This window comes from Andrena cerasifolii, chromosome 3 (assembly GCF_050908995.1).
Source record: "Andrena cerasifolii isolate SP2316 chromosome 3, iyAndCera1_principal, whole genome shotgun sequence".
NCBI classification, from domain to species: domain Eukaryota; kingdom Metazoa; phylum Arthropoda; class Insecta; order Hymenoptera; family Andrenidae; genus Andrena; species Andrena cerasifolii.
This window is the reverse complement of record NC_135120.1, coordinates 19,468,713-19,482,503: the sequence shown is the minus strand read 5'-3', so window position 1 is coordinate 19,482,503 and position 13,791 is coordinate 19,468,713. Positions and strand designations below refer to the sequence as shown.

Here is a 13,791-nt window from a genome sequence, read left to right as displayed (position 1 = left end):
GGAAAAAAGATTTTTTGTGAAATGTGTTATAGCTTTTGAGTAAAAAATTTCCAAATACCACCCTTTTTTCGGCCTCCTGACTGAGCATGACCCCTTAAAAGGTGATAGAATAAAGCTACAAGAGTTCAACACTTGTTCCTTTTCTAAATACCCGAAAAATTAAGTTTCTTTCAGCCGTCACACTAGCCCTCTATAACACTTTGTAATAACATATCAAATTATCTGTGTTTTATATTATAGACGGTAATTCATAAAACTTCCATATTCCTTTATTATAAATAAATTGTTACGCAGCAACCTTAAACCCTTATTTTACCATTAAACGTTTATGAAATGGAATTCAAATGCTCCTATCAATTTATGTGCAATGTTTAAGTTACACTGCTGTCCTGCAAATATTGGCAAAGGGTTAAACAATAGAGAAGAGTAATAGGTTGTTCCACGAATTCTCCCCGTGTTCGGAATCGATATCGTGGCCCTTTAAATGCATCACAGTTCCGCGTTGATAAATTTCCCGTCGCTCACCCCTTGCTCCATTATCGGCCCCAATGCCCTCACGAAATAATTCGACGAAGGAATCTGTAAATTAACCCCAGGGTCGACGGGTGTCTCTTCGGACGTCAAAGACGCGCATGGGACGTGACCGAGCGCTTCCTCGACTCGGTATTCGTATGGTGTACAGTGTTTTTCGGTGAAGCAGCTCTCACGAAACGCAAGGACGGGTGAACTATTTTCAGAATTGTTGATGAACGTTGATCCACGCACGCGAGCCATCCACTCGCGTGACCGGAATGCCTCCGCCACTTCCTTATTTACATATAGCGACTGTAAAAACGCGGACACCCGCGGTTTCTAGAATCAACGGGATATCTAGAATCAACGGGTCGACCGTGATTACGAGGAGGGATCAGTTAGCCAGCTGATCAGAGATACCGGTTCCCCCAATTGGTCCATGAAATTTGAATTTCCGTAAACGATCGTTACAATAATATTGCCGGCGATTGGGAAAGAGCTGTAGAGGTAAACAATTTAAAAACATTAAATTTATCACGTATTTTGTGATGCGAGGTGATACGGCACAAAGTGAGTGATGAATTCAACATTTTATATTTTTACTTATACCACTTTCATAATCACCGACGCGCTTGTTTAATAAGGGGTCATTCTACTTTGAAAGATTTTTTTATGAATAAATACAACATATAGTGAAATAAATCTTTTTGGAATTTATTAAGCTACAATTAAAAGAGTGTTGTTTCGGCGCACTGGTTCGATCCCCCGAATATTTAAACAGAAACTAATTGCAATTTTGAAACATTTTTTTTAACAGTTTCCAACGTTCCCCTCTAATAGAATTTTGGTTTTTCTGTTTCTCTATGATTGGACTATTATTACATATAATAACTTCTTAATTTAAGTAAATATTTGTTTTTTTTACACCTACGAGGGATGCATTTATCACCAAATAAATAATAATAAAGATATTAGGCATTGTTGGCTTGAATTAATAGAGTTTCGTCTTTTCAAAAACATTTTAAATTGTCAACGGTTATCGCTTCGGCGTCGTTCGGGTGCCCTTTGGCATACTGTTTGGATGTTCTTGACTGATTTAACACTGTTTACCTCAGTCACCAGTCAGCGGACTCGAGAGTCGCATGTCCAACTACGAACGCGACATTTCCACAATCCTTTAAATTCAAAAGTTCATCTAATATCGATTTTTATTTCCACTTTTAAAAAAATAAATTTTAACTTTCCTTGAAAATGGCCAGAATTATTCACCGAAACGTTGGAAACTGTTAAAAAAATGTTTCAAAATAGCAATTAGTTTTTGTTTAAATATTCGAAGGACCGAACCAGTGCGCCAAAACAACACTCTTTTAATTGGAACGATTTATGCGGTCGAAATTCAAATTATTTTATTAAGCTACTCTTATATTACACAAAAGAATTTAAAAGGATTCTTTTTAATTTGTTTTAATAGCGCCAAAATGACACCTAAAAAAGAGGTATATTCGATATAAATACCAAAAGGATTCATTTCATTATATGTTGTATTTACTGAGAAAAAAATCTTTAAAAATAGCTTCATTTTTCGGCCGATCAAACTAGAATGACCCTTTAATCTTGTACCTTATTCTCTACTAGGTAATTTATTTTTCGCGATGGATAGCAAGGTTTTTAAACTTAAGCTCCATAAAAGGTACGGCGAAGGCGAGTAGCTAAATAATAAAATAGTTCGGAATCGCGACAGAAGAGGAACCATAGCCGGAAATGGAGAAAAATAAATTATAGTTCGCACGCAAGAATGTTTAATGCTGAGTTTCTATCGGAATGTTTTCTTTGGTCGGTAAGAAAAATAGAGGTCCACGGTGGTATAGAGCAGAGACAGAGGCCAAGGAACACTATGCATTTCAAAATAGCGACGTCCATTAGCTGTCGAACTTTTAGACGAACGAGCGTAGTTTTTTGCTCGCTGATTCATCCGGCGCCGCTCGAAATACTTGGGCGAACCTAGCAAAAGCATATTACTCAGCTACGGAACCCCCTTCCTCCATCGACGGGGCCGAAAGAAGTGAAGCATTCGGAGGGAATGGTCGCGGTCGTAGGGATCGCCTCCTTTTCTTTTCGATTCAAGCAACGCACCTACAAATTTCAAAGGGAAGAAGAGCACGATGCTCCTTCGCACCTTTATACATCGTTCAAACGGAACACCGAAGCAAATTAAGTGCCTGCAAGTTTCAAGCACAACACCTGTCGTTCCTTTCAGAAGACCTAGAATCTTCACATAAAAAAAAGAATCCAAAAGGCAAATATTCCGTCTCAATTCGACCGAAGGAAGCTTATCCTCATCTCTACCAATTAAAAAAGCTTCCTCAGACCCAGATACACTTCGCACCCCAACAAACTAACCTAAAGAAGCCAAAATCAAATTTCCGACTCACCGGGATCTGATTCAAGTTGATGTCCGATTGCTCCCTGCTGGGGCAGTCGGTGGACGCGGTGGAGGTCTGCTTGAACCGCCTGCTGAACCTCAGGAGATTCCTCATGATCATGGTGTTCATCACTATGATGAGCACCAGCGGTGCGATGAGGCTGGCGATGCTGTCTATGATGCTGATGATCTTCATGGTCTCCAGGTACTCGACCTTGAGGTCGCAGTACTCCTCGCCGTCTCTGTTGAGTACCACGCCAGCCGTGACGAAGGAGTAGGAGTGACTAGCCAGCGCCAGGATCACCAGCACGAGCACTATCGCTTTGGCCCTGGCGATGGTGCATATGTGAGGCCGGTGCAGAGGGTACTGGACAGCTATGAACCTCTCTACGGTGAAGGCGACGATCAGCCACACGCTAAGGGAGCTGCACACCGCGCTCACGTACACCAGAGTCTCGCACCAGCCATCCTTGTTGAACACCTTCCAACCCAGAGTGTTGTTGAGCCAGACCAGCAGCAGGGTGACTAGAAATCCGAAGTCAGCGGTGGCTAGGGCAGCCAGGTAGTAGCTGGAGCTGCGTATCCTCAGATGAGTGTTCAGGAACACTATGCAGGAGAGCAGGTTGCCTACCAGGCCCAGGAGTATGATGAAGGGGATGTAGTACTGGTGAAAGAAGTCGAGGAGGAAGTACAGAGAGTGGCAATCCTCCGGGGGCTTCTCCTCGAGGTCTAAGCCCGGCTCGTAGCTGCGGTTCCTGTACCCGTAGTGGCTCAGGTTGGCCAGCATCGTGGGGGACACCGAGCGCCTCAATCGAGAGGGGATTATCTCCATTGACAGAGACTCCTGGACGCACCCGGCGTTCAGGGTGAACGTTGGCGTGATCGAGAACATTCTCGCGATGCCTTAATGTCTCTTTATCGAAGATCCCCAACTGCGGGAGAAGATCCAACTTCTAAGTTGTACAACTATTGCAGGTTCCTGTGATCGATCCTTTTCCAGCGTAGAACCCCTTGGGGGCTTTTATTCCTCAGCTCTGAGCAGCGAAATTCCCTCCAGCGCGTTCAAATCACCGATATTCCCAGGCAATTTGGAGAACTAGCTCCCCCGTCGGCCGCCATGGGCGGAACAAACGTTGGTTAGGTAATTCCAGCTGACAGCTTGGAAATACGACGTTAATGGGGAGCCCCTAGGTAATAACGAGGATATGATAAATAAGGGCAGCGTGATTCACGGCTGGCGCGCACGTACCCTTCCTGGTCGTTTAGAAGTTTCGGCTCGCTGGGACGCGTAGCCGACGGTGGCATAGAATTCTCGATTAAACTAACTTCACCGCGCTAATTAATAACGCCCTCGAGGAATGCTCGCGCCTTTTTCCAGTGGAACCGCTCCGCAGATGCGCGTGCAGTCTTCCAACGTCTCGGTTGCTTGGAGGAGTCGATGCTTCCTGGTGACACGCATGATTCGTGTTTCAGGGTCCGGAGACATTCTAAGGGATCCTTGCTAAGTAAACGTGAGATTATTCGTTATCCTGCATCTCGAGTTCTTCCTTCGGTTCCTCGTAACTAGTTAGACGACGAAGAACTAAGCTTGAAGAAGCTTGAAGAGGTATACAGAAGTTCACTAAGGAGTCTTATTAATTTTAATCTTCTCAGAGTTTTTTTTTTTTCAATTTTTAGAATTTTCTTCTTCGAGTTCTTCGGAGTCAATGAATTCGTTGAAACATCACGTAACCTACACCACTCAAGGTCCTTTCCACGCCCGTTTTCTTTCCACGATTTTATGCTCTCAAGCGTAGCCCCGAGGTTGCTCGACTCGTAAAACCGCAGGGATCTATACCTCCAAACTGAGGAGCAACAAATAGCCGCGATTTATCGATGTATTTGTTCGGTCGGGAGATAAACTCGAAGGTCGCGCGAAATTGACGTGCTTCTTGGTCCGAAGCTGCTCCACTCCGAGTGCCTTGGCTCCGAGAAGCTCTCCAATCGGCTTCTACCCGATCACCTCATTTTAAACAATACTCCTCGCACTGACGTCAAAGCCCTTTTCTTTGGACACTGCCTCTCCACAGACACACTAGTACAACCTCGTTTCCTCGAGTCACTTTCTGCCGCTTTGCGCGCAGCGAGACGAGCCTTCAGCCGCAGGAATCGAAGAAGTCGTGGAATAAGCAAAGCCACTCTCCAGCCTGTTGAATCCCACAGACTCTGGAAATATGTTAAGCGTCCCACTCAATCACAACCTGTAGCTCTCGGCTCTCTTTGTACACCGTTTTCTACTTCGCCAAAGTGTACCTTGGTTGGCCAGATATCGATCTACCGCTCTTCCAGTTCAAATGTAAACTCGAAGGCCAGGGCAGACTCCGAATGGGACCATTTCCTCGAGCTTCTTCTAGTCTTCTACCCCTTCTTCCCCTCAACGTGACCTTGCTTCGGAATAATCCTCAGATTGGCCTCTGCTCGATTGTTCCCAGATGGATGCTCGGTATCGATCGCGCGGAAGATTGGAAAGCCCTTTTCCCTGGAAACTATCTTCGTATCGAGCGCTGCGGCGCGGCCTGTTTGCTCAATTTTCCATCGAGTTTCCCCGCAATCCCGCTGCGCAAACAAACTCGAAGACCCGAGAGCCCGCGGTGCCCTCTTCCTTGCCACTCCTCGCGTGTGTACGGTCCAATCGCCGTTAAAAGACCGCGATTATCCAGAAGAAGCCTGCCAAGGCTTCGCTGCCGCGGCGAGATTTGTTTGCGTTCCCTCGGAGGGAATGCTTCCTCCGCCGGCTGAATAACACCGTAATCTTTATTATGTCAGACGCCGAGGTTGGAGCGACTGGCCCAGACGCGGAGGCAGCCCACGCGCGGCATCCGTCGCGGAAACTTCAACAGAGACGAGCGCGGAGTCGTCTATACTTTTAAAGTTCCTCTGTTATCGTTGGCGCCGCTCGAGAACCCGCTTCTCCCTTCGCGTCTCTATTTTTCCAGCTGCCACCTTTTCTACAGCCGTCACGCGAATTTCGCGGCACCGCGCTAGAATCAGCGAACTCTCATGCGCGCTTCGGCTTCCAGCGAATCCCTTTCGATACTCGAATTTTCCGAACCCCGGGATGCTCTCGTTCACTGGCTGTCGGCCGTTGAGTCGCAGGCTTCTTCTTTATTTGCGTGCCAGGCGGCGAGGCAACGCGCGCTTCGGTCCGCAGCGAGGAATCTGGCGCGTGGGTCCGCCCATGCCGGCGACGAGATTAATCGGAGCACTCGTGTTTCTCGAGGTTCGACGCGCAGGGAATGCTCATCCTCGGCCTTGGACGATCCACCGGCGACGATCCATAAATCCTCCACCCGAGAAACCGGGAGCAAGGTCGAAAATACGGTACGGCGATGTGTGCCGCGGGTTCAACGACACCGCGAGGCTCCTCCGATCGCGCGTGTTCCCTCTTCGGTCGCGGCGACTCGCGCTCACTTCTCGCCGAAGCTTCGGTACTTTCACCGCGCACAGAATGGGCCCTTGGCCCTCCGCGGTCTATACCGACGATAGCAACGAGGATGGAAAACTTCTAGTCCCACTTTGCTTTCTTTCAGTCTACTCGCTCTATCACTTCTTGATCACTGAATCAGGGAGTAGCAACGTCCCGGTCGATCGACGCGGAGCCTCGATCCTCGGGGACACTTATAGTCGCTGTATATTTTACGGTTGATTGGTTTCACGGGGAAGATTCTTTGTGGTTTGCCGTTTCGAAGAATGGGAATCGAGGAGGCTGCGTGATTTTTCAGAAGATTCTGATGTACCTCGGGGTTTCCCTGGTTAGGCCCAGGGAGCAGGATAAACGGGGGCTCGTCGGGTGCGGAATCGGAGCGTCGCGCGACGGTTAAACGACGTCGGATCAACTGGAGGCGCGATCCGCCGTTTCGACGCGTTTGCCGCCGGTCAAGTTCCGTCGCATGCGCTTTGGAAATACCGTCGGCTCGACGACGCCGGCGTCGACGCCTCGCTCATTCATGTGTCTCGCCCCAGCGGTGGGTCCACCGGCGCTCTGTCGTCGTCCGTTTCAAGGATCGTCGGCGGGAGCTTAGGGAATTTCGTTTGAGGTTCTGTTTTGGTGTTTTCTTAGGGGAGTTGTTTCAGTTGCTCATTTACTTGCGAAATTAGGGGAGTAAGTATGTGGTCTGACGATGTTTGCGGGGAAGGGAGAGTGGGGATGTGAAAGAAGCCTTGAAGGGGTTGCGGCTTGATCTGAAGTTGGTAGGGCGGTTTTTTTGGGGAGGAAGTGGGGTTCAAAATGTAGGGAGTGATGAGGATAAATGGATTCTGGAGCAGAGGCCTTGGTAATCAGCTGTTTTTGTGAACAGAGGCTTGAAATATGGTTCGATTTAGCAACAGGACTGTTAATGCAGTCTTCCCTTTACTCACCACCTATGTACTATGAGTAAAAAAGTCGCAATAATAATAATAATAACAACAATAATAACGATAATAACGATAATAACGATAATAACAATAATAACGATAATAACAATAATAACAATAATAACAATAATAACAATAATAACAATAATAACAATAATAATAATAATTCACAAAGCAATTGTACTTGCAAACACATCAATCAGACCATTACAATTTCACAACCAAACATACAACCCAATGGACTATATAACAACAACAGTTAGGAAGAAGGAAAGCTGGAAACAGAAAACACTACACGGGAAACACCCACACCTCTTAACCCAACCACACATCAATCAACAAGCATCCAATAAATGGCTAACAAAAGGTAACATCTGCGGCGAAACAGAAGGATTCGTGATAGCAATACAGGGACAAATAATCAACACCAAGCACTACAGCAGGCATATCATCAAAGACCCGAATACAACAACTGACAGATGCGGACTATGCAAACAACAAATAGAAACAATAGATTACATCACGGGAGGTTGCACAATAGTAGCAAACATAGAATACACCAGAGGACACAATAACGTTGCAAAGATAATTCATTAACAACTAGCCATACGATACAAACTTGTACAACATCGTACACCCACGTACAAATACATACCACAGAGTGTATTAGAGAACGACAAGCACAAACTATATTGGAATGGAAGCATCACAACCGACAAAACCATACCACAGAATAAACCAGACGTCACGATTATCCAGGAACAAAACAAAAAAACACAAGTAACCGAAATATCCATATCTAACACTGCAAATATACAAAAAAAACACAGGAGAGAAAATTGAGAAATACATTAACCTAGCTGAGGAAATTAAAGACGTGGCATCAAGACAAAGTAGAAATAGTACCAAAAATAATGTCAAGTACAGAAGTCATACCACACCACATTCACCAATACACCCGCGTATTACAACTCCCTGCAAACACATACATCGTTTCAATTACAATATATTAAAGAGGAAGGACCGAAGTATATTTTAGCATATTTGTTATCAAGTAATTAATTCAAAGAAAAATGAAAAACATTAAAAACTGAAAAACGTATCAACTAGCTCCCCTAGTATTAGCTGGGTGCAAAGATGCGTTTGTTTTATTGATCTAAACTCTTTATTAACACTTCGTGGTCACGCAGGATGTATCGCACCCCAAGAGCAATTTTTCGAGTTCAAATGTCGCGCCGTTACGACATCCAAAGCGAATTTATCACAAGAAAGAGATCCACAACCCATGGAAATCGCTCTTCTTGAACTACAAATTTCATCATATCAAAACTTATATTTCCAGAAAAAGTCTATTACCGCAATTATCACTGAAAAGTTAAAAGATCAAAAAATAGAAAAATGGTAACTCCAAAATGACACTGGGGTGCACTGAACCCCATGTAACCAATTTCTGATTATAAGAAGGTGCGACAACGAAGGGTTAAAAGTAAAAATACAAATAGATACGTATCTACTTTTTTAATCAAAGTATTTTCCTTGGCTATCTATAACCTTTTGCCACTTTTCTGGTAAAAGTACTTAGGTACATCTCGATGAAAGAAGAGCAATCTATCAAACGTGAATAATTTAGGAATCACGTCCTGCCTTCAACATTTCATTACACTTTGTTTTATCAACATAAAATACAAGCTTATAAGCCTCGCGACCATGTACTCTATCCATCGGAAGGCCTACAACCTGTTATGTGCTATAACACGCAGTGTCAAACGTGTTGATCCAGGGAGCAAAGAATTCCACAGAGTAAATTTATTCGAAAATCAGACTTTACGGTCGCGCTGTGGTGCCCACGCCCCATCTATCAAGTCCAACGGCATCAATGCGGCTGTTCCTCAGGCTTTCAGCGTCGTAATACGGAAGAAATGAAGCTATGGGGAAGCAGCTTCCAAGCGAGCCTCCCTCGGACGATTTATCTAAATCAGAATTAATAAAGGGGCCGGTGTGGATTACCTCCCGAGACGCGCGATTATTCCGCGCAGCAGAAAAGAAAATGCTAGCGGTTAACAATCCAGCTTCCCGTCGCTACGCTAAATGCCAACGAGCGTGGAAATTTTTCAGGGACCCACGTCGACGGAACGCTTCCTTTAACGCGCTCCCTTTTCCTAATGCCTCCTGTCCGGCTTAACGACGCCCACGTGCGCGAACTCGATTTTATTTATTCACGGCAGGCGGTTGGAAAAAGACCAAGGACCGCGGACACGTGGCAGAACTAGCACAGGGGAGCCTCGGTGGTCGATTAAACATCTCTGAAACGAGCGTGGTTTAATCGATATTTAAACAACTACACCCTTATCGTTGTGTTTCAATAATTAACAGATTAATTGCTTCAATGACCATTTTTGGTAAAGAAGCTGTGACTGATTTGCGGGGTGCTATTTTTAAACAGCAATAGAACGTGAAGTGATAATTGAATTGGTAAGAAAGGAAATCGGGAGATAAAGTCTCAAAGTTGGATCGAATGAGAAAGTTTGCTGTTACTTAAATCCTCCCTCTGCGATTGCTCGCAAGCATGGTAACAGGGATTACTAGCGATGGGATCAAGTATATTGGAAGTAGGTTCGAATCTGACTGTACAGTTTCGAACGGTTCACGAGTACTTTGGAAAAAAAACACTACTTTCAAGTGGACTCGAAAGTAGTGCTTTTTGGAAAGGTTTGAACTCTCTATAAGAACTCTGAGAAACGTCAGCGGTACTTGCAAGTATAATCGAACCCTGATTATTTATAGATTCGAACCTTTAAATTAAAAGCTATATACCTAAAACATGAAGCTACAATATCCAATATTAACTTGCGTTCAATCTAGTACCAAATACGAAATACAACGAAAAATATCATAAATGGTACAATATTGGCAATTCTCAGCTATGTAGATTTTTGTCTTCCAGGGATCGAATATAGCTTTTACCAGATTCGATTCTTTCAAACGTCGAAGAACTTAGAAGTACTTTCTCGAACTCTTCCGGCACTTTCTCTGAGGTTCGAGACCGCCTTCTATAACCCAAGTACTTTTGAAGTACATAGAATGAAACGCCAGCTCTTACGAGTCGTATTCGATTCCAACGAAGTGAAACTTTTGTATTGGAATTGACTCGGATTCATGAGTACATATTGAACTTGATCCCATCGCTAGGGATTACGCGTTTCGCATGTGGCGTAACGTGACCTCCAGTTTCCCTTTCCTCCGTTCAGGTTTCACACGGGCAAGCTTCCGCGGCATACTCCACTGCGAGTGGAACGAGTCGACGTATAATGAAACACCTATTTACCAATGGCACAGAGATGGCAAGCGCGCCTTTCAAAACAACGCTATTGCTCCGGCGATTTTAAAAACGTTTCGCTTCATTGATTGCCCCGATGATTTTAACCGAATCGCTCGCTCGAACGCTTGCGTTCCAGACAGTTTCCTCTGTTTAACGAAACGAGAAATATCTGTTTCCCGGGGAAACCTTCAGTGGAAACCTAGTCTGGAGGTATTGTTACTTTTACAAAGAATGGCCGATTTATGGAAGCTTGTTTCAATCCCCTGAAAGTCGACAAACGAATATTAAAAGCAGCTTATGAAACTCAGGCATCCCTTCAATTACTTGCTTATTATTTCTCTTCGTTATCATGGCGGGCAGGACCGGCGGAATGCCCTAAGCAGGATGCCAAAGGCAGGGGCACCTGAGACCCAAAAGGAGAATTTTTTAATTTTTGTTAGACGGTTCTTTTGAGAAGCTGAGGTAAATTGTTTCTAAATATCAGAAATCACGTAAGTGTTTTGTGCTTTTTACGTGAGGCACCCCTGTTATTGAAGGCAAAAGGAGATTTTTTTAATAAATTTTATTAAACGGGTCTTTTGAGAATCCTTGATTTTAGAGCGGCATTATTGCATAAGGTTGTACATATTTATACTAAACATGTGCTTGTAATAATGTTCCCTATCAAGTACCTATAATACGTACACAATTACTTAATATTAACTTTTATCGAGGACACCTTTACTTTTATACAGTAAGAATAAAAAAATAATTATAAATAAGTAGAAATAACATTAAAAATAAAAATTGAGTAAATACCTTTAAATTATATATACGTACAGGAAGAAATAATGGGAAAAATAATTTCCCTTGTCCTATCCCGCGCGGCCCTGAAGAGAGTTACCCAGTAAAGTTCGAATTTCCATTTCTGAAACACCCAATACACTACATTAATCGAAAGCTGTGAAGCTGCCGGTGCACACGAGCGGTTTGCCGCTGCGTTCATTCGCGGTGGAGCAATACCTGCGTTTGTCAAAACGAACGCAAACATGCCGCTTAGCAGCCGCAGAGCTATGCGTCCCGTGTGAACTGCTTCATATAAATTTATGCTCTGCTAAAACGCGCGCGGGAGCAAACTGCCGCAAACCGCTAGGTCTGTTCCGGGCCTAAGACAGTCGAGGGGAAGGTTGTCCTCCTTGAAGATTTCATTAAGTCCTTCTCGATGTTGATGCAAATTTCCCACAGCTTGGCATTCACATACTTGGCAGCGAAATAGGATATTTTTCATTGAAACCACCTCCAGGAACGATGGTTGTTCCCTTTCCAACCGCCGCCAGGCTCCCGTGGATATTCAGTTCCCCTTCAGGACGATTCTTTTCTCGTCAACGCGGAGTAAGACGCGAAAGTCGACTCTATCGGTGAAAAATACGGAGACCGGGTGGCGAGGAGCCGGGAGAACGCGATGAATAATGGACACGACCCCTGCGAAAGTACGATGCCGTGGCACCGCGAAGTCCTCGCGAGCACAGTTCCTCCGACCGTGCTATTATCGTTGGATTTCAATAACGATCGGGAGGATACACCTCTCCGTGATAGGTTTCTCGCCCTCGGAGCTGGAGCCCCTCCTATTCTCTCAGTTCGCGTGATTTTTCCACGTTCCTCGACCTTCCTCTTGTTTGGCTAGCCCCTTACATCAGCTCCTTTCCGTAATCCCATCCCATTTTCATGCGTTATCGCGACGAACCGTGCAAACACGCCGCCCGGTCGATTCTTCGCCAAACACTTCGCCGGGGGTCAGCTTCGTGTCAAAACAATTTATGAGATCTATGAATAATAGATCCTGGAACACATTCCTCCTGTAAGGCTTCGGTAAATTTGATTTAATAGCTGGGGCAGGGACAGCCGATCGCAAGAGTGATGGAATTTGGAATCGGAATTGGCAATCTGTTTTAACAAATTTTTACCTGGGGATGCTTAAGGGGTCATGCTCAGTCAGGAGGCCGAAAAAGGGTGGTCTTTGGAAATTTTTTACTCAAAAGCTATAACACATTTCTCAAGAGATCTTTTTTCCTTTTAAGGATTCCATCTAGTACCGTGCGTCGTAATTTTTTTATTTAAAAATATTTATCAATAACTAAGTTATTGTCCATCTCTCGAAATAAAAAATTCAAAAGAATTGACTTATTATATCATATTATCTAGTATTTGAACGAAGAATTTTTTATCCGATGCTTAGTTTTCTTTTAATTGACGAAAATCAGGCACGATTTATGATAAAAATTGACACTTTTACTTTAAACATCAGCCATTTTTTCCCAAATCAATATTTCGAAAATTCCTTCGTTCAAGTACTATAATAAGATAATATAATATAATAAGTAATTTTTTTTTAATTTTTTATTTCAGATGATCAACTTTCGAGCAGCAGTGGTCACCGCAGAAGCCTTTTTTTAGAGAACCTTCGAGTGACGGACAATAACTTAGTTGTTGATAAATATTTTTAAATAAAAAAAATACGACGCACGGTACTAAATGCAATGCTTAAGAGGAAAAAAGATTTTTTTTCTCTTCATTTTTTCCTGATTGCGAGCGAATTGAGGTTCAAATCAACTTGGAAAAAATTACAGGACGTGTAGAACATGTGTGATTTCGGCGCAAACCTCTGATATGGTCTGTAAAAATTCGAGAGTTTCATAAAAAAAATCCGGTGACTTCTTGTTTTTTTTTATCAGTCCCCTCTTTATTAATCAATCCCCCTAACGGTTAACGAAAGCCCGTGACTATTTTCTGTCTGCGAATCAATGCAAAGCGGAACAGACACCCGAATCCTCTGAATGTCCGTTTCGTTTTGAACAGTGCTACGAGGTTCTGAAGGACGCGAGCACGAAATTAAGAGGACAGCCCCAGCCAAGTGGTAGACCGTTCGCCCCGGTGCTCACGTACGTGATGAATCCTAAATCGATCACGATGGGCCAGCTCTACGGCGAGTACGACCTGAACACGCGCGAATGGTAAGCGATTTCTCTGTATGCAAACGAAACTGGACCCTCGAGAGCTTTTAAACCGATCCGCGCTGTGTTCCCTGCCCCTCTGCATTTATGTATTCGCTGTACAATTGATATTTCCATGTAGGAAATAAAAGGGACGAGGGAAAACGGTCAGG

The 13,791-nt window shown here is 44.1% G+C and overlaps 2 protein-coding genes across 2 annotated transcripts in view; one reads left to right on the top strand and one right to left on the bottom strand.

Moving 5' to 3' along the window:
* LOC143366620 (uncharacterized) overlaps nucleotides 1–4,106 on the bottom strand; it is a 61,765-nt gene extending 57,659 nt beyond the window's left edge. The window contains exon 1 of the mRNA XM_076807809.1: nucleotides 2,946–4,106. Coding sequence (XP_076663924.1) covers nucleotides 2,946–3,827 — 882 coding nt within the window. The 5' untranslated portion in view covers nucleotides 3,828–4,106. The remainder of the gene's footprint in view (nucleotides 1–2,945) is intronic.
* The window catches only part of LOC143367288 (dynein axonemal heavy chain 1), a 153,249-nt gene that overhangs the window by 89,774 nt on the left and 49,684 nt on the right, over nucleotides 1–13,791 (top strand). Inside the window, exon 22 of the mRNA XM_076808925.1 lies at nucleotides 13,485–13,639. Within this exon, the coding sequence (XP_076665040.1) occupies nucleotides 13,485–13,639 (155 nt within the window). The remainder of the gene's footprint in view (nucleotides 1–13,484; nucleotides 13,640–13,791) is intronic.